The 21,377-nt window shown below is 59.2% G+C and overlaps 1 protein-coding gene across 1 annotated transcript in view; it reads left to right on the forward strand.

Moving 5' to 3' along the window:
- The window catches only part of PRRC2B (proline rich coiled-coil 2B), an 86,144-nt gene that overhangs the window by 63,122 nt on the left and 1,645 nt on the right, over positions 1-21,377 (forward strand). Inside the window, exons 15-31 of the mRNA XM_080819350.1 lie at positions 2,174-2,390; positions 3,088-5,151; positions 6,424-6,626; positions 7,177-7,322; positions 7,873-8,014; positions 9,755-9,837; positions 10,275-10,463; positions 10,611-10,808; positions 11,239-11,325; positions 12,044-12,148; positions 12,301-12,493; positions 13,324-13,421; positions 14,365-14,492; positions 15,079-15,319; positions 18,139-18,318; positions 18,893-18,984; positions 21,076-21,157. Coding sequence (XP_080675476.1) covers positions 2,174-2,390; positions 3,088-5,151; positions 6,424-6,626; positions 7,177-7,322; positions 7,873-8,014; positions 9,755-9,837; positions 10,275-10,463; positions 10,611-10,808; positions 11,239-11,325; positions 12,044-12,148; positions 12,301-12,493; positions 13,324-13,421; positions 14,365-14,492; positions 15,079-15,319; positions 18,139-18,318; positions 18,893-18,984; positions 21,076-21,157 — 4,448 coding nt within the window. The remainder of the gene's footprint in view (positions 1-2,173; positions 2,391-3,087; positions 5,152-6,423; positions 6,627-7,176; positions 7,323-7,872; positions 8,015-9,754; positions 9,838-10,274; positions 10,464-10,610; positions 10,809-11,238; positions 11,326-12,043; positions 12,149-12,300; positions 12,494-13,323; positions 13,422-14,364; positions 14,493-15,078; positions 15,320-18,138; positions 18,319-18,892; positions 18,985-21,075; positions 21,158-21,377) is intronic.

Below are 21,377 nucleotides of genomic sequence, written 5' to 3' on the forward strand. Positions count from 1 at the left end.
TTATTTATTGTGGAAATCCAGTATGGCTCAAGTGGAGAGTCTGTCCCTCTGGGCTGGTTTTCTGCCAGCCTAGAACCACCTGTTCCTCTAACTTGGGAAATTTTCTGCCACTCTGGGGGTATAACCCTGAATCCTCCTCCTCAAAGCTGCATGAAAGCCAGCATGGCCCCATAGTCCTAGGAGCAAGCTGATTTTTCCCCACTGGCCCAGACTGAGATGCAAACCTCCTGTTTTCCTTTACTAAGGAGCATACATTTTAAAATCTACCTTTGCATTGAGGGCCTCACCCTTTGAGGGTCTCTGTCTTGAGCAGCGTCCCAGTTATGGCTCTCTGCAAGACCCCATTGCCCCTAGGTGCTGGGACTAACAGGGGTGTTTCCCTGCTCCCATCCAGGAAGCACCAGCTTGTGGCTTTGGCCTGGGGCTGTGGTTTCAGCCCCCTGGGGTTTCCCGTATTCTTGGGAACCTCTGCGGGGGGGGGGGGGGTGTGACACACTCTGCATGGGATCTTTGTGGCAGAGAATGTCTGTGCTAGCGGGGTTTTTCGGGTCGTAAGAGCCGCCACATTGCCAAAACCAAGCAAAACCACGCTTACTTACAGTGTCGACCACTTTAGTGTGCCTCGCAATCAGCCCTTAATGAGCAGTCTGTAACTGCGGATTTCCAGAGAGGGTCTCTGCCCCTTGCCTCACACTAACTTTCTATCAGAGTCCTGTGTCAGGGCCTTCCACAGCCACTGGGAAGCTTGAAACCTGCTGGCTTAATGTTGAGCCGTTTTCCAGGCAGATCATCTCAGTAAAAGATGGGCACAACACGGAGCGTGGCTGCAGATAAGCTTCGTGGAGAGAATATTTGAGAAATCAGATCTTTTTCTCTCCATAGGCTTAGGCCTGATGAGACCTTTAATTTCTGCACTGCCGCCCTCCCCCACTCTGCCCCCACTTGATCCACATGGACAGAGAGGCCTTAGGGCACACACCTTCCCCAGCCAGCTTCTGTCTGGGGACGAGGTGTCCTCTGTCTCGCTCTTTTTTTTTTTTTTTTCAAAGATTTATTTATTTGAGGCGGGGGCAGGGCTGGGGGAGAGAGAGAATCTTCAAGCACACTCTCCGCTGAACTCGGAGCCCGCTGCAGGGCTCGATCCCATGATCCTGAGATCATGATCTGAGCTGAAACCAACCAGACGCTTAACCACCTGAGCCACCCAGGGGCCCCTGTCCTCTGTCTCTTAATCACCTCAGGCCAGTTAACAGTTTGTCGTCCTCTGTGTGTCCTCCTGCCCCCATTCACTGTACAAAAATGTGGAGTGCTGCGGTCAGTCTCAGGGCTAGAAGTAGAAGGAACTGGGGTGCTTGTCTGGCACATCTAGTGGGGCATCTGACTCTTAATTCTGGGGTTGTGGGTTTGGGCCTCATGTGGGGTGTAGAGAGGACTTAAAAATAAAGTCTTAGGTCCTGGGTGGCTCAGTGGGTTAAGCCTCTGCCTTCAGCTCAGGTCATGATCTCAGGGTCCTGGGATCGAGCCCCACATCGGGCTCTCTGCTCCACAGGGAGCCTGCTTCCTCCTCTCTCTCTGCCTGCCTCTCTGCCTACTTGTGATCTCTGTCTGTCAAATAAATGAATAAATAAAATAAAATCATTTTTTAAAAAAGGACCTGAAACCAAAATCCCCTCCCAAGTCTTCTGGCTCAGGTTTTGAAGCAGGCAGAGCCCAGCTCTCCATCCTTGTAAGCTCTCAGGCACGCAGCTCGGTTTCCTCCATGTGTGCAGGAGACCTTGGCGTCTGCTTGCGGGCAGACCCTCGTGGCTGACCGATCGGCCCCTCCGGCCTTCTGCTGACAGGACGAGCTCTCCACTGAGCTATTTCCGGTTTCCCTTTGCCGGTTTGATGTACTTCTCCACATGGGGTTCTGGACCCGGGAGTGCAGGCTGGACGCCACGGGCCCCAGGGCAGCTCTTTGGGACACTTAGTGTTGCACGCAGGTGTGCATTCAGAGGTTCCGTGGTCAGAGAGCATGGAGAGCCCGGTGATGATGGACCGGGGTGCAGTGGGCGGGGGGGCTGCGTGTCCACGTGACAGGGTAGCTGTTGTCTCCTTTGGGCCTCTGGTCGCCCTGACGTGGCGGCCCTGAATGAGCCGGTGCGGGTCAGTCCTTTGCCTTTGCCTTCTTCAGGACTGATGAAGCCCATGATGCCCCAGGACGCCCTTGGGGGGACTGGCTGTCGCTCTGAGGACCAGAGCTGCGTGCCCCCACTGCAAGAAAGGAAAGTGGCTGCCCTCGACCCAGCCCCCGTGTGGAGCCCCGAGGGTTACATGGCGTTGCAGAGCAAGGGCTACTCGCTTCCCCAGCCGAAATCCAACGACACTTTGGCCATGGACGTGCACGTCAGGTGAGATGAAACATGGCCCTGTGGTCCTGCATTTGAAGGCAGAATCTCCATGTCCTGCTTGCAAGGGGCTCTGGGATGAAGCTCTGTCCCCGGAGGCATTGCCTGGAGAAAGGGCACTTTGCAGGGACTGGCAGTGCCCTCCGGGGATGGAGAATTGATGAGGTTTGCTCGAAGGCTTTTGTATGAGAGGCGACCTGCCGGCGAGACTGGCAGCGGCTAAGGAGAGGTCCCAGGTCAGAGGCAGATCTGTGGAACGTTGGGTCAGGGCGAGGGGTGGGGCTCGGCAGGGTGTAGTGCCCAGGTCATGGCTCCTTCCTGTGAAAGTGAAGCAAGCGGGCCCTGCTGGCCCAGTGCCCCAGACTCTCCACGGACTCCCAGCCTCCAGCTTGTCATTTGGACCAGAGGATCCCCAGCTGCTCTGCCTCCCTGTGGCACGCTGAGTCCGCCAGCAGCCACCGCACTCTTCAGTCTGGACGCCGGGGGCCACCCAGCAATCCATGGCCCAGCAGCTCTAAGACGTGTTTAAAGATAGAGCAAATGTTGGTGCTTGTGTTTTTGTTTTTTTGTTTTTTTGTTTTTCTTTTTCGTTTTCTTTTTTTAAAAATTTTTTTCTTTTTAAAACTAAACTCTGTGTTCAGCATGGAAACCAGGAACCAGGCTCCAATCACATTGACTGATTTTTCTGGTTCCTTTTCAGGAATGAAAGCTCTTACTCTGCCTCACCCGGAAGGTCAGGGGGCGTAGGCGCCCAGCGAGATCTCCTTGAGGAGAGAGGGGAGGAGTTCTTGAGTGCTTTTGACAAGAAGGCCCAAGCAGACTTTGACAGCTGTGTCTCTTCTCAAAGAATAGGCCAGGAGCTTTTGTTTCCACCCCAAGACCATGTTCAGGAAGCAGGTGCTCCTGGGGGTCACACCCCAGACCTCAGGTGTTCCCCGCTGGAGCCTGACTTTGCCCCAGCCGAGAAAAAGCCAGAGTATAGCAATTGGGACGTTAGCCACCCGCCAGAGGCCACCAACACAGCCAACAGCATCGAGAAGGGGGCGCCCCGGGAGGAGCCATCGTTTAACGTCTCCTCCTGGGAGAAGGAAGGGAGCCCCAACAGTCAGCCGCCCCTGCAGCCCGAGTGGACACCTGAGCCCCGGGGCCCCAGCGGCCAGCACCCGGAGCAGACTGGCAGGACGCGGAGGTCGGGACCCATCAAGAAGCCCGTGCTGAAAGCCCTCAAGGTAGAGGACAAGGAGAAGGAACTCGAGAAGGTGAAGCAGGAGCTGGGGGAGGAGAGTGCCCGCATGGCCAAGGAGAAGGGGCCGGTTCGCTCGGCGGACAAGGACGAGGACGAAGAGAACGACCCTGCGCTGGCCAATTCCTCCCCGTCCCCCTTGGAGGACCAGGGCTCCTCGCGCGCTGGCTTGGGCCGTGAGGCCAGCAGGTGCGAAGAGGACGAGAAGCCCGACAGGGCCTGGGAGAGCAGACCCCCTCGGGAGTCCAGCGACACTCCCCCGACAAAGAGAAACAACTGGATCTTTATTGATGAGGAGCAGGCCTTCGGGGGCCGAGGGCAGGCCCGGGGCCGCGGCCGCGGCTTCCGAGAGTTCACGTTCCGAGGGCGGCCTGTGGGCGGCGGTCCCGGCCTCTGCGGTGGGGGGGTTCTCGGGGCGCGGGGCATCTACAGCGGCGGCCCAAGGAGCGGCCGCGGCCGGGCTCTGCGGGACCTCGGCCAGCCCGAAGACTTCCCCAGGGCCAAGCCGCGGCGGCGAATCGCCAGCGAGACCCACAGCGAGGGCTCCGAGTACGAAGAGCTTCCCAAGCGGCGGCGGCAGCGAGGCTCGGAGAACGGAAACGAAGCCTCGCTCCTGGAGCGGGAGGGCAGTGCCCTGAGGAAGGGGGACTTCAGGGACTCCTGGCGCTCCAGCAAGGTGTGCTCCGAGGACCACAGCAGCCTGGAGGCTAAGAGCCGAGGCCCTCGCGCCTTCGGCCGGGCGCTCCCTCCCCGGCTGAGCAGCTGCGGCTACGGGCGGAGAACCTTCGTGTCCAAAGAGGCCGCCCACTGGCAGAGCAAGAGCCCGGGCGCCTCCTGGCAGGAGTACAGCTCCCCAGATGCGTGCGGGTCCCGGCGACCTGCAGACAGGGACTGTGTCCCCGATGCCTACAGACATTCTGACTCTTTTGGTGCCAGGGCCTTCGAGGACAGCCGCCTGGAGGACAAGAGGCCCTTCTTCCCTGACGACCACACGGCCGACCCAGAAGGCACAGAGAACCGGCCATTCCGGAGAAGGCGCCCCCCTCGCCAGGACAAGCCACCACGCTTTCGGCGCCTCCGGCAGGAGCGAGAATCCCTGGGCCTCTGGGGGCCCGAGGAGGAGCCCCACCTGCTGGCAGGGCCATGGCCAGGCCGGCCCAAGCTCTGCCCCGGGGACAAGAGTGGGTCCCCCGAGCTCTCGTACCAGAACTCGTCTGATCACGCCAATGAGGAGTGGGAGACGGCCTCCGAGAGCAGCGACTTCAGCGAGAGGCGGGAGCGGCGCGAGGGCCCAGGGGCTGAACCCGACCCCCAGGCGGACGGCAGCCTGCCCGGGGCTGCTGTGGGTGAGAAGAAGGAGCTGGCCAAGAGGAGCTTCTCCAGCCAGAGGCCCCTGGCCGACAGGCAGAGCCGAAAGCTGGAGCCAGGGGGGTTTGGGGAGAAGTCGGTTAGGCCAGGTGGTGGTGACACTTCTCCCCGTTATGAGAGCCAACAGAATGGGACGCCTTTGAAAGCCAAAAGGTAAAACAAACCCACCCCAGGCTCTTTTCTGTTGCTGTTGTTCTGTTACTAAGCCTGTTTTTTTAAGCAGCACTCCATGCATGCGTGTCCCGCCGTGTGTCCGGAGCCGACTCTGTCCCTCTGTTGTGCCCTGGGGTGGGGGTGGGGGCTGCCTGCCAAGACCATTATGTATGAGCGTCTCCATCGCTCGCTCTTGCACTGCTTGTCTGCTTCTCTCATGGTGTGTGGTTGTCATTGTTGTCATGGCTTGGACACCAGAACTTGGAGTCCCTGCCCCAGTGGTACTTGTGTGGTGGCCGCCCCGCTGAGGAGGCGCTGCCTGTGGACGGTGCCAGCCCCCCGGATCCCTCCGCCCTGCGGCTGCTGTCACCCAGTGGCCTCAGGGGCCTCTGGCCTCCTGGCCCCGAGTCTGCTTCTCGATGGTGAGGAAATGCGGCCCCGCTTTGGGGATTAACCGCCTCCTCGTTGAAAGAGCCAGGCCATAGCAGCAGGGGGTGAGGCGTCCCAGGCCCTGTGAGCATCTCTCATGGGATCTGGGGGTTTCGGGGGTTGATCTGTGCTCTGGGGCTGCTTGTTGCCCACCGGCTGCCTGGAATCTGGGAAAGGGGGAGAGCACATGCAGGGAGTCACTTGGGTAGCCTGCTTTCCTGACCACACGCAGGCCACAGCTCAGGCTGAGGAAGGCTGCTTCCTGCCTCCTGGCGTCCTTAGAATCCAGAGCCAGAAACCTGGGGTGGCACTGTCTCAGAGCCCCAGAGAAGGGGCCCTCTGAGAGTGCTGGTCCTTCCAGGTGTCTGCCCAGCCTCGCTGTCCCGGCCCCAGATGCCGAGACTTGGCTTTGCTTTTGACTTCTGCCGAGAGCCTTGTGCTAGGGCCAGGTCTGGCTCCTTGCTGGCCAGTCTGGTGTGCCCGGGGCAGAAAGTTCTGTAGCTCTGCTCAGGGCAAGCCCTTCATTGTCTCCTCTGCACAGGCCCGCTGAGTGTGGCACACGGTGGGAAGGAACAGAGGTGCTGAGCCCCGGAAGGGGCGGGGGAGGAGTGGTGCTCCCCATGAGCGGGCAGAGCTGCTGAAGCGGTGTGGGGGGGAGGGGATGCCACGGGGCCTTGCACACCACGCACCGCTGCCAGAGAGCAGCTTTGACCGAACGACGGGATGCTGTAGGTCAGGGCGCTGTGTCCGTGTGCGTGCTGTGCGCACGTGCAGGGTTTCCTTTTCCCTCCTTCCCTGGCCTTCAGCCGCGTCCAAGCTGACGAGCTCCTCCTTCCTTTACAGGTCCCCAGACGAGGCCTTGCCTGGAGGTCTTGGTGGTGGTGGTGGTGGTGGGAGCGGCCACTATGCGCTGGAGCGACCGGCCCACGCCACTTCTGACGCCCCCGACGCCCCCTGTGAGAAGGCAGAGAAGGAGGCCAAGCTGGCTGTTCAGAGGGCGGGTGAACAGGGAGAGACCATGAAACAGTTTGACCTGAACTATGGAAGTGAGTCTGTCCTCTCGTGTCTTCAGGGGGAAGCAGAGCAGCCGCCTCCATGGGGCTGCGGGGTCTGCCCGTCCTCTGAGCATCGTGGCCTCCGGGCAGGTGGTGGGCTAAGTTCCAAGGCTGCGGTGGCGAGCAGAACAGATAGGATTCCTCCCTCTCGTTGCTCACGGCCTTACTGATGCCCAGAGCCGCCCCGCGGTGTCCCAGTTTCAAAGAGGGGGAACCGTGGCCCAGAGAGGTTGGGGGGTTTGTCCGGGAGCAGAACTGGGAGTTTGGCGTTTCTGTTTCCAGCGATTGTCTTCTTAACTGTAGTGCTCCTCAGGTCTCTGGTTTGGGATTACCGCGTGCCGAGGGGTCGCGGGGAGGGTGGAGAGATCCCAGCGGGATTTCCGTAGACCCTGCGAGCATGCTCGTCCTCGGCAGCGTGGAGCCGGCTCCTGCCGGCCTCCTGAGCTGAGCCGTCCTTGGATTCCAGCAGCTGGTAGGGCCGGGTTATCCTTTCTGCTGATGAATGGAAACAACCGTCCCTTCTTGTGAAATCTGGGTTCAGATTCCATCATTGAAAACTGCGGGTCCAGCCCTGGGGAGGAGAGCGAAGTGGGCCCCATGGCGGGTGAAGGCTTCATCGAGGTCCTCACCAAGAAGCAGCGCCGCCTGCTGGAGGAGGAGAGGAGGAGGAAGGAGCAGGCCGTGCAGGTAAAGGGGGCCGGGGTGCTGGCGGGCCGGCACGGAGAAACCCAGAGCCAGAGGAGGAGAGTTCTGATGAAGCCCAAGTTAGAAGAGGGGAAGGGGGGAGTACTTCCGTGGCCCCCGTTGTCCTGTGGGAGGAGGTGGTAGTATCCTGTTCTCCAAGAGGGTGATTTGTCCCTGGTGACAACGGCAGTACGCCGGCCTCCATCAGCCCCTCTGAGCCCACCCTCCTCCCGCTGCTCTGGCCTGTGTGGGATGAGATTCGTCACCTGGGGCATCACGAGGCTCGGGGACCCTGTCCTCAGACGCAGTCGGGGCTGTCCACTGCACACTCAGCCTCTGCGGTCTGTGTCCGTGGGCATGGCAGCCCCTTCTGGGGCGGTTCGGTTGGCAGTGCTGTTCGCCTGTGGTTGAGGCGTCAGGAGGCGACTATTCCAGCATCTCCGGAACAGTTTCTGGGGCGGGGGTTGGGGGCCCAGGGTGCTGTCCCTGGGAAGACATTGTTGCTCTTCATGCTTCACGTCAAGGCTGGACACATCATCCTTTTTCTCCTCAGATGCCCGTCAAGGGGCGAGGTCTTTCCTCCCGTATTCCTCCCCGGTTTGCTAAAAAGCAGAACAACTTGTGCCTGGAGCAGAGTGACGTGTCTGTGCCCGGCAGTAGCCTGGGCACCGAGATTTGGGAGAGCAGCAGCCAGGGTAAGAGTTGGGCGCTTGGGCTCAGCTGCTTGGCTCAGGGCTGTCCTCTGGGCCCAGGGTCCCTTCTCGGGAGCATCCTGCTTTGGGGCTGTGAATGCCCGTGCGGCTTTCCGGGTTCCCGGCCTCCTCTCCAGAGCCCCCGTGTCCCATGCCGTCGCAGTCCCACCCGCTGGTGCAGCCCCTGGACGAAAGTAGCGGCTCCCTGCTTGAAACTTGGGACAGGAGCACACCACTCCGTGTGTCCAGTGGTCTGGACGACGAGAGCCCCGTCCCCATCTGCTAACCCTAACCTTAACCCTTCCTTCTCCCCCGTGGAAGAGCCGCAGGTGACTGCGAGGGAGGCGGAGAGGGTCCGAAGCTTGCCTGTCTGTGCTGCAAGCCGGCCCGGACCCCGACTCCGGGGGGTTCTGTCCGTTTCTCCTGATGCTCTCTCTGCAAGACAGAGTGAGGGCACCTGATTCTTGGAAAATTTATTTCCCCGAACTTTAAAAAAAAAAAAAAATTCTAATTCAGTGCTCCTTTTTTGGTAACTCTTCATTTTAAAATATAAAACCATTTTAATCAAGCAGGTTTTTCTTGAATGCCTTCTCTGGGCAGAGCCTTACAGAGTACACAGGTGAAGGAGAGAAGGGGACGCATGGTGCCTCACAGGGGAGCTTAGGGAAATTGTCCATTTCCAGTGTGCTCTGCGGAATAGCCAAGCTCTCCAGAGCGCAGTGACGTGACCCCAGAGCCACAGGACAGACACCCACAGTTCTGGGTTCTGGGTATTCTTTGAGTTTTACCACGTGACCTTACTTCCAGCATACTGGAAAAACAACATTGGGAGAGAGGGGCGCCTGCCTGGCTGAGCGGATTAAGCTTTTGCCTTCGGCTTAGATCATGATCCCAAAGTTCAGGATTGGGCCCTGCCCCAGGCTCACTGTCAACAGGGAGCCTGCTTTTCCCTCTGCCCCTCACCCCCCACTTTGTGCTCTCTCGCACGCCCCCTCTGTCTCTCTCTCAAATAAATAAAATCTTAAAAAACACATACACAGGCAAAAACCATTGGTAGAGACCTAAGCTTTGATTGGAAGTATAATGAGCTCTAAGCTGTCGCTATCCGATGATTTGGTTGCACGTGTGAGTGTCGGTTATCACACTCCGAACGTCCGCAGATGCCCGCCACCTCGTCCCTCAGAGCAGGCTGGACTCCCCCTGCCCGTGCTCTCGGGCCTTTGCTGCTAGGACTCTCCAGCGCGTCCTCGGCTGCTCGCGGGCGGGGGTTGCGGGAGCTGGATCTGAAAACAGTGTGTCAGGTTCTGTGGTCTGTGGCTTCTGTGGAAGTCTGGAGTGGTCCTTGAGCTAGTGGGAGTTGAGTGATCCTGGCTTGAGTCTTTGAAAGTCTCTGTGAGGGCAGCTGGCTTGTAGAGATGAATCCTTGGCTTAAGCGAGAGAAAGCTGCGCTTCGCAGGGATGGCGGTGCGGAATCCTCCCAGATGGGGTGAGACCTGCCGGCGGGCCTGCCGGAGCACCTCGTTGATGGAGGACGAGAAGCGAGTTTATGAGAGTCTGAGCTTGCTGGGAAGTTGCGTAAAGCCCGCCGCCAGCTCCTGGGGGTCCCGTCTCTCCGGCACGCCGCTGACAGGGCAGGGAGGGCGGGTGGCAGCCCAGGTGTGTGTCAGCGGCACCCGGGCTCGTGGCTCCGGCCTCAGGCTTCTTCTGCAATGCCCTGACGCTCTGTCTTGCTCCCTTGGGCAGCCCTCCCCGTTCAGGCCCCGACCAACGACTCCTGGACAAAAGCCGCCACTGCCTTCAGCAGCGCCGAGCCCGGCTCTGCCGAGGTGAGTGGCCGCCTCGCTGCTCGGGCCCCGTGCGTGCTCACCGCAGCCGCGGAGCCTGGCCCTGGGGCCGTTTCCACAGGCCCCGGCTTGGTGCTCAACTTCCGTCTTGACTGTGTGAGGGCCCTGTGTGAAGGGGAGGGGGGGATTAACCCGAGAGGGTGGGCAGCTGGGGCCTCTCCCGTGAGCTGGTGGCAGCGGCCGGTCGGTCTGACCTGGGTCACAAGGGGATGAGTTTGGCAGCCGTGTCCCTGGCACCCACTGTGCGGCTTGTGCTTTCAGCCATGTCTTCAGGCGCTGGCCACCATCGGTGGGTCAGGGTGGAGGTCAGGACAGGCGTACTCAGGGGGTGTGTCTCAGCCACGGGCTTGGTCTTGCTTCCTGGTCCCACGCTGGAGTTCGGGGGTCAGGACTCCTGACCCATTTCGTCCCTCGCACAGCAGGGTTTTAAGAGCAGCCAGGGGGACAGCGGCGTTGACCTGAGCGCCGAGTCTCGGGAGTCATCTGCGACCTCCTCCCAGCGCAGCTCCCCGTACGGCACCCTGAAACCGGAGGACATGAGCGGGCCTGGCCTGGAGCCCAAGGCTGACGGCCACAAGGAGCAGGCTCAGAAGCAGTCCGAGCCCAAGGTAAGCTGGACGTCCATTCACGGTGGCCTGGGCCAGGGCAGGAGGGGCCGTTGCCCTTTGTCTTCCTCCCCTCTTCCTGGGGCTCAGGGGCTGGGGGTTGGGGTCCTTCCAGTCTGTGTTTCTCAGCGTCCCTGGTTTTCCATCAAGGATGCAGAACAAGGGTCAGGACAGAGCAAGGAGCACAGACCGGGACCCATCGGCAATGAGCGGTCCCTGAAGAACAGAAAGGGCTCGGAGGGGGCCGACCGGCTGCAGGGGGCCGTCGTCCCACCTGTTAACGGGGTGGAGATTCACGTGGACTCCGTGTTGCCGGTGCCGCCCATTGAATTTGGAGTCAATCCAAAAGTAAGGCCGGCCTGTGTTTCCTTCCCGCCCCCCATCCTTCTTTTTATGCTTGGAGAGAGAGGAGGGTGCTGAGATGGGGTTGTCAGTGAGAACGAGCAGGGGGTAGGAGCTAAGCAGTACTCTGGGGGAGCTTGTCAGTGTGCTGGATGTGCCAGGCACTACTGAGCTGCCTTCTAGATCATTCTCCTGGCACCAGCCAGGTTCTCAGGCTGAGTGGATGGGTTATCTTCAGTGTCTCCGTTGGGTTGGGCCAGTGGGCACGGGCAGGAGGCACAGAGGGAGTGGCAGGGGGTGGCATCTTTTCTTGGGTGCTGTCTGGTGAATGCTGCTCAGTCGACTTTTTGAGTCCCTGAGACTGTGGGTCAAGTTGATGTGTGCCTCTGCTGAAAGGCGGGCCGGATGCTTTCAGTGGGCTCTTGGTCCTCCGCAGGACTCTGATTTCAGCTTGCCGCCTGGCTCTGCCTCTGGTCCCGCGGGGAATCCGGTCGTCAAACTTCAGGACGCCTTGGCCAGTAACGTGAGTGTGCTTCGCCCCCAAGCTCTGTTGTTCTCTGCGCTGGCAGGCCTGGAACGAAGGGGGCAAGCCTTCTGGGGGGCTGGAGGGCGGCTCGAAGCCAGAGGAGGGGACCAGTACCAGGTTTGGGGGTCAGCCACCTGACTTGGGTATGAGGGGTGCCCCATTTTCTAGCTGGTTGTACAACCTTGGGCAAGTTGTGTAGATGTTCCACACCCTGGTTTTGTGGTCTTAAAATGGGAAAATATAATTCCCAAGGTCTGGTTTATTTGGCACTTTGCAATTCTCTGATCTTCCAAGTTCTGTGGTTACATATGTGTGATGGTGCTGGGGTATTTTTATTCTGAGCAATTTCTCACAACCTCTGTAATACGTTTACGGGCACTGGGCACATGTGGGCAGGTCTGTTGAGCACATATCCAAAGAAATGTTACAAGGACCTGTTTAGTTTTCGGGTGGGGCGGCTAAGACAGGACCTGGGATCTCCAAGCTGGGTTCTGGTGCCTCCGTGCGCCATGGGCTGAGGGCGTGGATGTGGCTGTCTGTGGATTCTGCTGCAGGAGTCCGTGAAGGCAGCTATCTGGAGGAGACAGCTGTGGTCTCTGTTGCTCGCAGCCTTGTCCCAGGTCGTGAGCACACGAGGCCCGAACTGGAGGTGCATTTCGCTGTGCTGTCGTTCGGCCTCTGTGCCTATCATACTCCATGGTCTCCTCCCTTCCAGGCGGGCTTGGCCCCGAGTATTCCCATTCTCCGGCGCGACCATCACATCCAGAGGGCCATTGGCCTCTCCCAGATGTCCTTCCCTACCGCGGACCTCACCCTGAAGGTAACACCAGCACAGAGTGACGGGGGGACCGCCTGGGTGCCTTAGCTGGGGAAGAGGCCGGAGCAAGCAGCCCCGCCTGCCGTCCCGCGTCCTCCGTCTGTGCCAGCCACCGCCTTCCTGGTGGTAATGCTTCCGCTCGCCTTGCTTTTCAGATGGAGTCTGCACGCAAGGCTTGGGAAAACTCACCCAGTTTGCCGGAGCAGAGCTCTCCCAGCGGAACGGGCTCAGGCATCCAGCCCCCGTCGTCTGTGGGAGCCTCCAACGGGGTCAGCTACAGCTCCTTCGGCGGGGTTTCCATGCCGCCCATGCCTGTGGCCTCTGTCGCGCCTTCGGCTTCTCTTCCAGGTATGTCCCCCCGCACACACACACACACACCCGTCCCCGCCCGAACCAGCTCGGGCGGTCGTCCCCCTTGTTCTCAAGAGAAGCTTGGATTGCTTGCGTTAAGGAGTGTGCAGAAGTAGGAGCTGGTGTGCAGTCGGGAGGTCACAGCTTCCCAGGCACCGCAGATAACTTGCTTGTCCCGCTTCCCTGCTCCCCTCCCCTGGGAAGCCGACTGGGAGCAGGCGGAGACGGGGCTCACTGCCGGCGAGGGGCTCAGCCCCCTGCGCTGCAGCCCCTTCGTCTGTGAGAGAAGACGGGCTGTCCGCGGGTTAGCCAGTGAGACGAGGTCATAGCTGGAAGGTGCTTTGTGTCAGTCAAGCCCTCGATGAGTGGGAGTCTGCTTCCCCACGGTGTTGGCGCTCAGAGAGCCAGGGCGGGGTTTTGAGGGCACAGCTGCCAGAGTCCCAGTGATGCCGTTCCTATAGACTGTTTCTGACCCTCCTCTGACTCTCCTCCTCCTCTGGCTTGGTGCAGGGGGAGAGAAGAGCCAGGGTCTGAGACCCAGGCCATCTCTGCTGCAGTGGGGCCGTTCCCAATGGTGCAGGCCAAAGGTTGGGTGGGAGGGTGGGCTGGAGCCCATCCCCGCACTGGGCCCTGATGCCACCACCTGCCCATGTTCCCCAGCAGGTGAGTCAGAGTGGGGCTGCTGGAGCATGGGGCCAGCTGCACGGGGCTGAGCAGGCTTTGCACACACTCCCTCCTGCTGACTTCCTGGGAAGGCAGGCACGCGTGAACATTCGGGAACAGTGAGGCTTGACTCAGTTCTGTCTCCTCTGGGCTTCTGTTCGCAGGCAGCCACCTGCCGCCTCTCTACCTGGACGGCCACATGTTCGCAAGTCAGCCCCGGCTGGTTCCCCAGACCATACCTCAGCAGCAGAGTTACCAGCAGGTGAGGGCGGCCAGCCAGGCAGCTCCATGGGGGACGGGGGAGCAGTGCACAGAGGAGTGACCTCCTGCGTTGACTTGTGCGTTGTCTTACTTCCTGCGTCCCTCCCGTGTAATGCCCAGCTCCCCGTCCGTCCTAGCAGCCAGGAAATGGTCAGTGAACGGACACAGGAGAGACAGGGAAGAGGAATGGAGCTCTGCACTCCAGACTCTCCGTTTCCCTCTTTCAGACTTTTTCCTGTGTCCTAGCTGGGGAATTAGCTGAAATGGAATTCTCTTTGGTATCCTTTGGTATCAGGTGTTCTTCTGATGAAGAGAAGAAAGGCCTAGAGTCCCAGGCATGGATTCGTTAGAAAGAGGTAGTTTTAGAAACGTGCAGGCGTTTGTTTTCATGCAGGATGGGCATATTTTCTGTGCCGCAAGGGGCGGATTTCTGGAATCCTCCCTCCTGAAGCTGCGGAGCCTTCTTACGGTCCAGCACCCTCCGGACCTAGGTGCCAGGAAGGTGGCTCCCTTGGGCAGAAGCAGATTTGGGGACCGAGGAAAGAGGACTTGGCCCGTCCCAACCTCTTGATAAAACATTTTTAAATATCACACCATTTAGATTTATAAGATGGTGACCTTCATGTGATCGGTTCGTACCGCACGCACTCTTCGTATGCGTGTCCCGCTCACCGTTGGTTCCGAAATGCACGGCTGTCAGTACCTATAGCTAGGATTCGTTCTCGCTGTTGTACAGAACCCACCGTAGGAACATACCAGCATTTGGGATTACGACCCATCGTTTGCTTTTTCCCAAGAGCAGGGAAAGCACCGGAGGAACACGGCCCAGTGTGCGTTCGGGGCAGTGCTCGGGCTGCCTCGTGGAGAGGGGGTGGGGCGCGGTGGGGGGCCCGGAGCAGCAGCCCGGAGGGCCCCGCGGTTACTGCCCGGCTTCCCGTCCGCAGGCTGCCGCTGCCCCGCAGATCCCGCTCTCCCTTCACACGTCTCTGCAGGCTCCAGCCCAGCTGGGACTGAGGGGCGGGCTGCCCGCCTCCCAGGCTCAGGAGATCTTCAGCTCCTTGCAGCCCTTCAGGTGAGATGCAGCCTGGGATGTCTGCGCCCGCGGCCTGTGGGCTCGCCCCCTTCGTTGTGCAGCTGATCCGCGCCTCTCTGCTTTTGGGGTGGATGGGGGGTGATCACAGTCACTTTGGAGTCATTCCTAACTGCTGCAGGAGCCGCATGGGCTTCGTGGTCCTCCCCGGGCCTTATTTTTTCTTCTCACGTCATCCTACCCCTTCCCAGCCTCTCCCTGTCCTCCCTTCTTCCCGCCGGCCACCACCTTGGGTCTGCTCTTCCCATGTGTCTGAAGTCCTGGCCTTTGGCGTCACCCAGGTTTTCCCGTGCCTTTTACAGCCTGGATATGTACTCCAGTGTAGACACTCAAACTGTGGTTTCTAGACCAGCACATCCCCATCTAGGAGCCTGTTACAAAAGCAGGTTCTCAGGCTCTGTCCCAGACCTCCTGAGTCAGAAATTTGGGGTGGGCCGGGGAGGGGGTGGGCAGTGAGGCCAGCGGTGTGGGTCTCAGCACACACGGTGTGGGGAGCATGATGTGTGCTCTTACTTGAGGTCCGCTGGCGTGCTCCCGCCTCTGACCCACCATGTGTCTGGTTTTGCAGGTCTCAGGTGTACATGCATCCCAGCCTGTCACCGCCCAGCACCATGATCCTCTCTGGAGGCACAGCCTTGAAGCCTCCGTACTCGGCGTTCCCAGGCATGCAGCCCTTAGAGATGGTGAAGCCCCAGTCTGGCTCCCCCTACCAGCCCATGAGTGGAAACCAAGCCCTGGTGTACGAGGGCCAGCTGGGTCAGGCTGCTGGCCTGGGTGCCTCCCAGTTGTTGGACTCCCAGCTCCCACAGGTTAGGAATTCAATCCTTCCTGCTCAGAACGCTAGGCCACTTTCTTTCATGACTGTTTTTCCTTTTTGTCTGCCTCTTGAGGTGGGGTCTGCTGCTTGTGACCCTTGTGACTGGTCCCTGGGCCGCTAGAACTGGGGGCAGGTCCTCTGGCTGGTCAAACGGTCCAGTCTCCTATCTATCCCCCAAGAGTGCTGCTGCTCCCATGGCCTCTCTCCACCCTCCTCCTCTGGGGCTCGGAGATGGGGTGCTGTCCTTGCACACCCAGTGATGCATCTAGGTTGCTCTCCCTCCTCCTCCCCAAAGTCCCAGCTCTGGAGCCCATACTGTGCACTGCTCCACTGGCCTCTGGGGAGCTGTGAGTCCACATGATGAATCCAGTGTTTGGCTTCTCATCTTCCCGTCCCGTGACCATCAGCAGTAGGGGGCGGCTTTGAGGGGCACTCCTTCCATGCTTTGGCCCCTGACTCAGTCTCCCCAGCACAGCTCCTAATCTAGCCGCTCGTGGTTTTGATGTCTGCATAGGTGATTGCCTGGTCTCTGTTCCACGGCCCCCTTGCCAGCAGTGCTCCGCTGTGCTCACGGTCCGTCTGGGCTGGTCAGTGCCGGAAGCTGTCCCTCTTCCGTCATCTCAGGCTTAAGGGTCCTGCCAGTCACCAGCTCTGCTCTTCTAGCTCTCCCCATCCAGCGACCCAGGCTCTGGCCACCTGTTTACCACGTGCCCAGTGGGCTCACATCCTTCCCTCCCCAGCTTAGCAGAGCCGTGCCATTGCTTTTGCCCTCGGCCCTCCTCCAGTATTCTCATCTTGGTAAAGTCCGGCCCTGTGTCTGCACAGCTGTCTGCGCCCACGGAAAACCAGACCTGCTTGGGCTACGTGCAGCCACACACCGACCGCCACCTTCGGGAGCGTCCATGTCCCTGCACTTGGCCTGTCAGTCCCCCGCCCCCACTGCGGGTTTCAGACTTGCAACTTTCTCCTCCCCGCCTTCCACCTGCCACCATGCGGCATCTTGCTTCCTGTGTCGCTAGAGAAATACTAGCAGTGACAAAACGAGATCTTGTACAGAGTGCCCCCTGCTGGGTCTCCTGTCCCGGGGGGGGGGGCCTGGCGGTGCCTGGGGGAGGCCCTTCAGCCAGGCTCCTGCTCCTTCCCTCATGCGCTGTGGGGCCTCGCTCTCCGCTCTCCAGAGGAAGAGCCTCCTGTTTACACGCAGTCGACCCTATTATTCCCCTTATCCCATTCCCTCGTTAAAGAGACAAAACCCCATAAAACTTTTTCTAAGGACACCAGTCAGTTCCTGATGGTGGTTTTTCCCTCTCAACCCCCAGCACCGTGTCCGCAGGCAGCGTTCCTGCTGGAACCCTCTTCCTCACCTCTGTGCTCTGCAGTTTCCCCACGCACCCTGGGCTCTGCCCTCCAGTCTCTGTTCTGTCCTTTGGCTCTAAGTCCCAGCAACATGGGTTTTCCCAGTCCCACCGAGTATATGTTTTCCAGCCCCGCGGGCTGCCTGTCGCTTCTGCTCTGGCGTCCTGTGGCGTCTCAGACACAATAGCGAAGGCATCATATCCAAAGCCTGATTTTCGCCCAGTCCTTATGGCTGTCTTGTCCATGTAGGTCCCCGCTTGCCCTCATGCTCTCTCTGATCCTTCAGGTGCTCTTGGCTCTACCTTTGGAAATTACCAGAATCCAGCCCAAATGTTTGTTCTCAACACAGCAGCCAGGGGGCCCCGTGAAACACAAGTCTAGCCACACCACCCTTAGCTGGCGCTCCAGCAGCGTGGCGCCATCCTCCTGTTTGTCCTGCAACCTGTCGTGTGCAAGGAGGAGCGGGGGTCTAGAGACTCTGGCAGCCACTGTCTCCGTGATGCAGTTCCAATAGATCCTTCTGATCCCCACTGTGGACTCAATGCAGGGGGATGAAGAGGAAAGTGACTGAGAGACAACAAGTGGCCTCCCTGCCCCAGTCCAGAGTCTCCAGGCTCCCCTCCCTGTCACCACGTGGTGCTGGACTTGACAAGGAGTCACTTAGAGCTCGTTGTCACCCCGCCCCCCCACCCCCCCACCCCACACACTTGCTGTCATAATAGCCTTCAGAAGCCTCCAAGAGTCTCCAGTTCCAGGAACCCTGAACCCCAGAACCCAGCGGAGTTTTCCATCACCTTTAGAGGCAAAACAGTTAAAGGGATTTTGCCTTTTTGTGCCTTCCAAAGGGGTACATAGATACACGTCCATACAGTATCTGTTCTCAGCACAGCAGCCGGGATGCCGAATACATTTGCTTTCAGGGGTTTGTTGGCCATTCCTTCCTAAGAAGCCCTCCTGCCCCTAGGCACAGGGGTTTGCTGCCTGTAGTCCCCATGCTGAGTCTGCGTCCAGTGTGGCCCTGTCTTCGCTGTGCCCTGGGTCTGGCCTGTCCTCATGCTTGCCCCTGATGCACATAACATGCACTCGGTTAACCCTTTGCTGGTTGGAAGCAAGAAAGTCTGGGGTGCACGTGGCCCTGTGCGGTCCCGGAGAGGAGCCTCTTGCATCCCATGCTCCCCCAGGAACACCTCACAGCGTGGCACCTGCTGTCTGCGGCTGGCACGGTCCTGAGCTTGTCTTCTCCACCTGTCTGGTTCCAGCAGTCACACTTGCCTTTGAGGCTGGGCCCTAGCAGAAATCCCGAACCTGTCTTATCATGCAGAGGCCGTGCTTTAATTCTGTGGAAATGAGAACCTGATGTATAACACGTGTTTGCTCTCGGGGTTACATGTAAACAGTAGTTTGTGGCTTCCTCCCCAACATCCATTCTTCGTCTTGATTATCCCTGTTCTCTAGCAGCTGACGATGCCGCTGCCAGGCTCCCAGCTCCCCCTGCCGCGGTACGGCTCTGGGCAGCAGCCCCTGATTCTGCCACAGTCCATCCAGCTGCCGCAGGGGCAGAGCCTCTCTGTCGGGGCCCCCCGAAGAATCCTTCCACCCGGCTCCCAGCCTTCGGTCCTTAACACCAGCAGAGAGGTAAGGAGGATTCCATCCCACTCTGTCCTGGGGAAAATTGTTGCTAGCTGGTCAGGAAGCACTCTTGGGGCAGGAAGTGCCAGAGGTCAGGGTGCGAGCTCTTGGCCTCACCAGACCACTGGTTTCCTGCTTATGATAAAGTCCTCTAGGAACCCCATGGCGAGGCCCTCTTGGTTCCTGTGTAAGCAAGTGACAGGAGCCAAGACTCAGAGCAGAAGGGTGTGTGGTCGTGACGTCTGGGGCTGACGGGCCAGGGGTGTTGCGCTGGGGTATCTCAGAGACTGGTCCCAGACGTCCCCATCGACCGTGTCTAGGACTGGGCTCCAGGCTCTGCTGATGGGCATCCTGGTGGTCCTTTCTCCCCATCCTTCTGTTAGAGAACAAAAACGGGACAGTTCTTGGTTCTAAGAAGAAGCCTCTTGAACCCAGACTGGGGGGTGGAGGGGAGTACGGATTCCTTTAGACAATCCCTCTCTCCCGGGGAATTCTCATCGGCTGTGCACGGGGTGGGTTGGGGAGGGCCAGGCACTCTGGGGCCATCAAACGATCGCTCATTCCTTCTTGATGCCTTCAGTCCTCTCAGATGGAGATGAAGGGCTTCCACTTTGCCGACAGTAAACAGAATGTTCCTTCTGGAGGCTCCGTGCCGTCACCGCAGACTTACAGGTAAAGAAATGCCCTGGGGGTCGGATGCTGCATCGCCGAGTACTTGGTCTGGACGGGACTGAGTGGTTCAGAAGAGTCCTAGGGGCCCAGGGAGAGCTGTGGAAGGGCGTTGAGGCTGGGTCCCCTTGGAGGCCCCGTGTCACCTTGAAGTTCAGTGCTGGGACACACTCAGGTTTTAGTTAGCCACGGGGAAGTCAGGAACTGGCGGAGTGGTTTTGCTTTTGGTCTTCATAATAAAATGCTCTGGTTTGGGAGAGTTTCTGGAAAGGTAGGAAAAGGAACGTCTGACGTTTTGATAGTGTAAAGCCTGGCCTGACTATTCACAGCTTTCTCACAAGGTTTTCCAAAGGATTCACTGGCTAGGAAAGTGTGCTCCCTGGAAGGCGAGGAGACTTTCCTTTCCCGGGGCTGCGTGTTCCCTGCACTGGGCCCCTGGCCCTGCCAGGGCCGTCCGTGCCTCTCACGGCGCGGACTGGCTCCTTCTCCTTGTGTCCTCGGTCTCGGTCTCTGCCTCCGGTAACTGCCCCAGGCTTTCAGCTAGAGGTGGCTTTGGGTGAGCCTGGTGTTGAATTACTGATCATGCTAGAAAGTCAAAGAAGCTCTGGTTCCGCTGAGCTGTTTGGCCCCGAGGAGGAGTGTGCCGGGAGAGGGAGGCAGGCAGCACGCTCAGCCGGGGGCTCGCAGGGGGGTGCAGTCGGCTGTGTCGTACGCGGGAGATGCCTGGCGCGGCCTCCTGCTTGTGAGCGGGTGGAACAGACGTGCGTGACTTGCAGCGCTCCGTGGGAGGTTAGCAGCAGGGCGCCAGGGCGCCCCGAGGTCCGTCTGCTGGTGCACAACCGCCCTCCGGTTGGGGAGCACTAACGCAGATCAGAGCACCATCTCGTCTTCCTGCCGCAGCGCTGTGCCCCTTTGCTCTTGGAGAGTCGAGGCCGCATCCTCGTCCCTCCCGTCTGTCCCGTCATTCCATGCTCCACCTGTATTTCCAGAGAAAGGCGTCTGTGGGACTTCTGCCCCATTCCATCATCTTTTCTGTTCTTACGTCACCCTCTTGGCTTCATTTATTTTTGTTTATTGGTTTGTTTTGTGTTCCATCTTTTTGACATAAACCAAAACAACAGAATTTAGGAAAACCACGGACAGACAGCAACACAGAACGATGAGTATAATCTGGAGTAAGGAAGGCAGCTCCGTGGATAAGCAGATGCTGCCCTCCCCCTGCCGCCGTGGGTGGCACTGAGCAGCGTCGGGTCCCAGAGGCAAACCCAGGCTCACAGAGCAAGACCCGCCCATGTCTGCTTAGTGTAGGAGAACAGCATTGGGCCCTTTGGAGAACATGTAGAAGGTAGAAGCTCTCATGAATGGCCTTTGTTTTGTTGGTGCTGTAGCGGGGTGGGGAAAATTGGTGTTTTATAGACTGGTGTTTTCCACGTTTTCTGGAAACGGGGCTTCTGAGGCATGCCCTGCCAAAAAAGGGTTCCCTGGTCAGACACCTGGGGCTCGTGGCCCCCGGCACAGGGTCTGGGCGGCCCCGCTGTCAAGGGTCCTGATGAACTCTGCTGTGCACAGCACTTGTTGGGACTCTGAGCCCTAGTCAGCATGCAGGAGAACGGGTTGTCCGGTCAATGGAACACATTCAGAAAAATGTTCCAAAAGATTCTTGTTGCTTTTGGTTTCTCTTTCCACTCACCGCCCCCCCACATCCACACATACACACACATACACATACACAAACACATTGCCTAAAATGTGAAAACTAGGAATAAACTTGGCCCCATTCTGAAATCAGCTGCAGAGACCATTTGGGTCACAGAATCCTGTTGGTCCAGATCCTGAGAGACGGTCAGTGGCCATCTACCTCTCTGGTCAGTGCTGCCCGCAGCTGGGCCCTTGGCCCCCATGCCCTCAGCCCCTGCACCCTCGGGTGTGTCTCTGCGAGCTGCTCCGGCACCCTCTGCCCTCTGGCTGGCTGAGGTCTTGGCTTTCCTCCGTCTGAGAGGGCGCTGCCTGACCCAGGGCCGTGCCACATGCTAGGCTTGACTCGGTTTCTCTGGCGACGCGTGTGTTCTCACCCCCTGCCTTTGGTTTTTTCAGGCCTAGCTCTGCTAGCCCCAGTGGGAAGCCCTCTGGATCAGCAGTTAACATGGGCTCTGTGCAGGGACACTACGTTCAACAGGTAGAAGATGGCTTTCCAGACCCTCCAGCCCCGGACGCTTAGGCCCGTCTCCAAGCGCCAAAAGAGAAGGGACTGTCCAGCCATTTGAGTGCTCCTCTTAAAAAGAGAGACGAGCCCTAGCGCTTAGAGCGTGGCGCCGGGAGCCGGCAGTCCGAGTCCCTCCTGGCGAAGGCATTTATCCTCTTGATGGGCGTCTGGATCCTTCCTTGTCCTGCAGAGA

Source organism: Martes martes (assembly GCF_963455335.1).
Source record: "Martes martes genome assembly, chromosome: 12".
NCBI lineage: Eukaryota > Metazoa > Chordata > Mammalia > Carnivora > Mustelidae > Martes > Martes martes.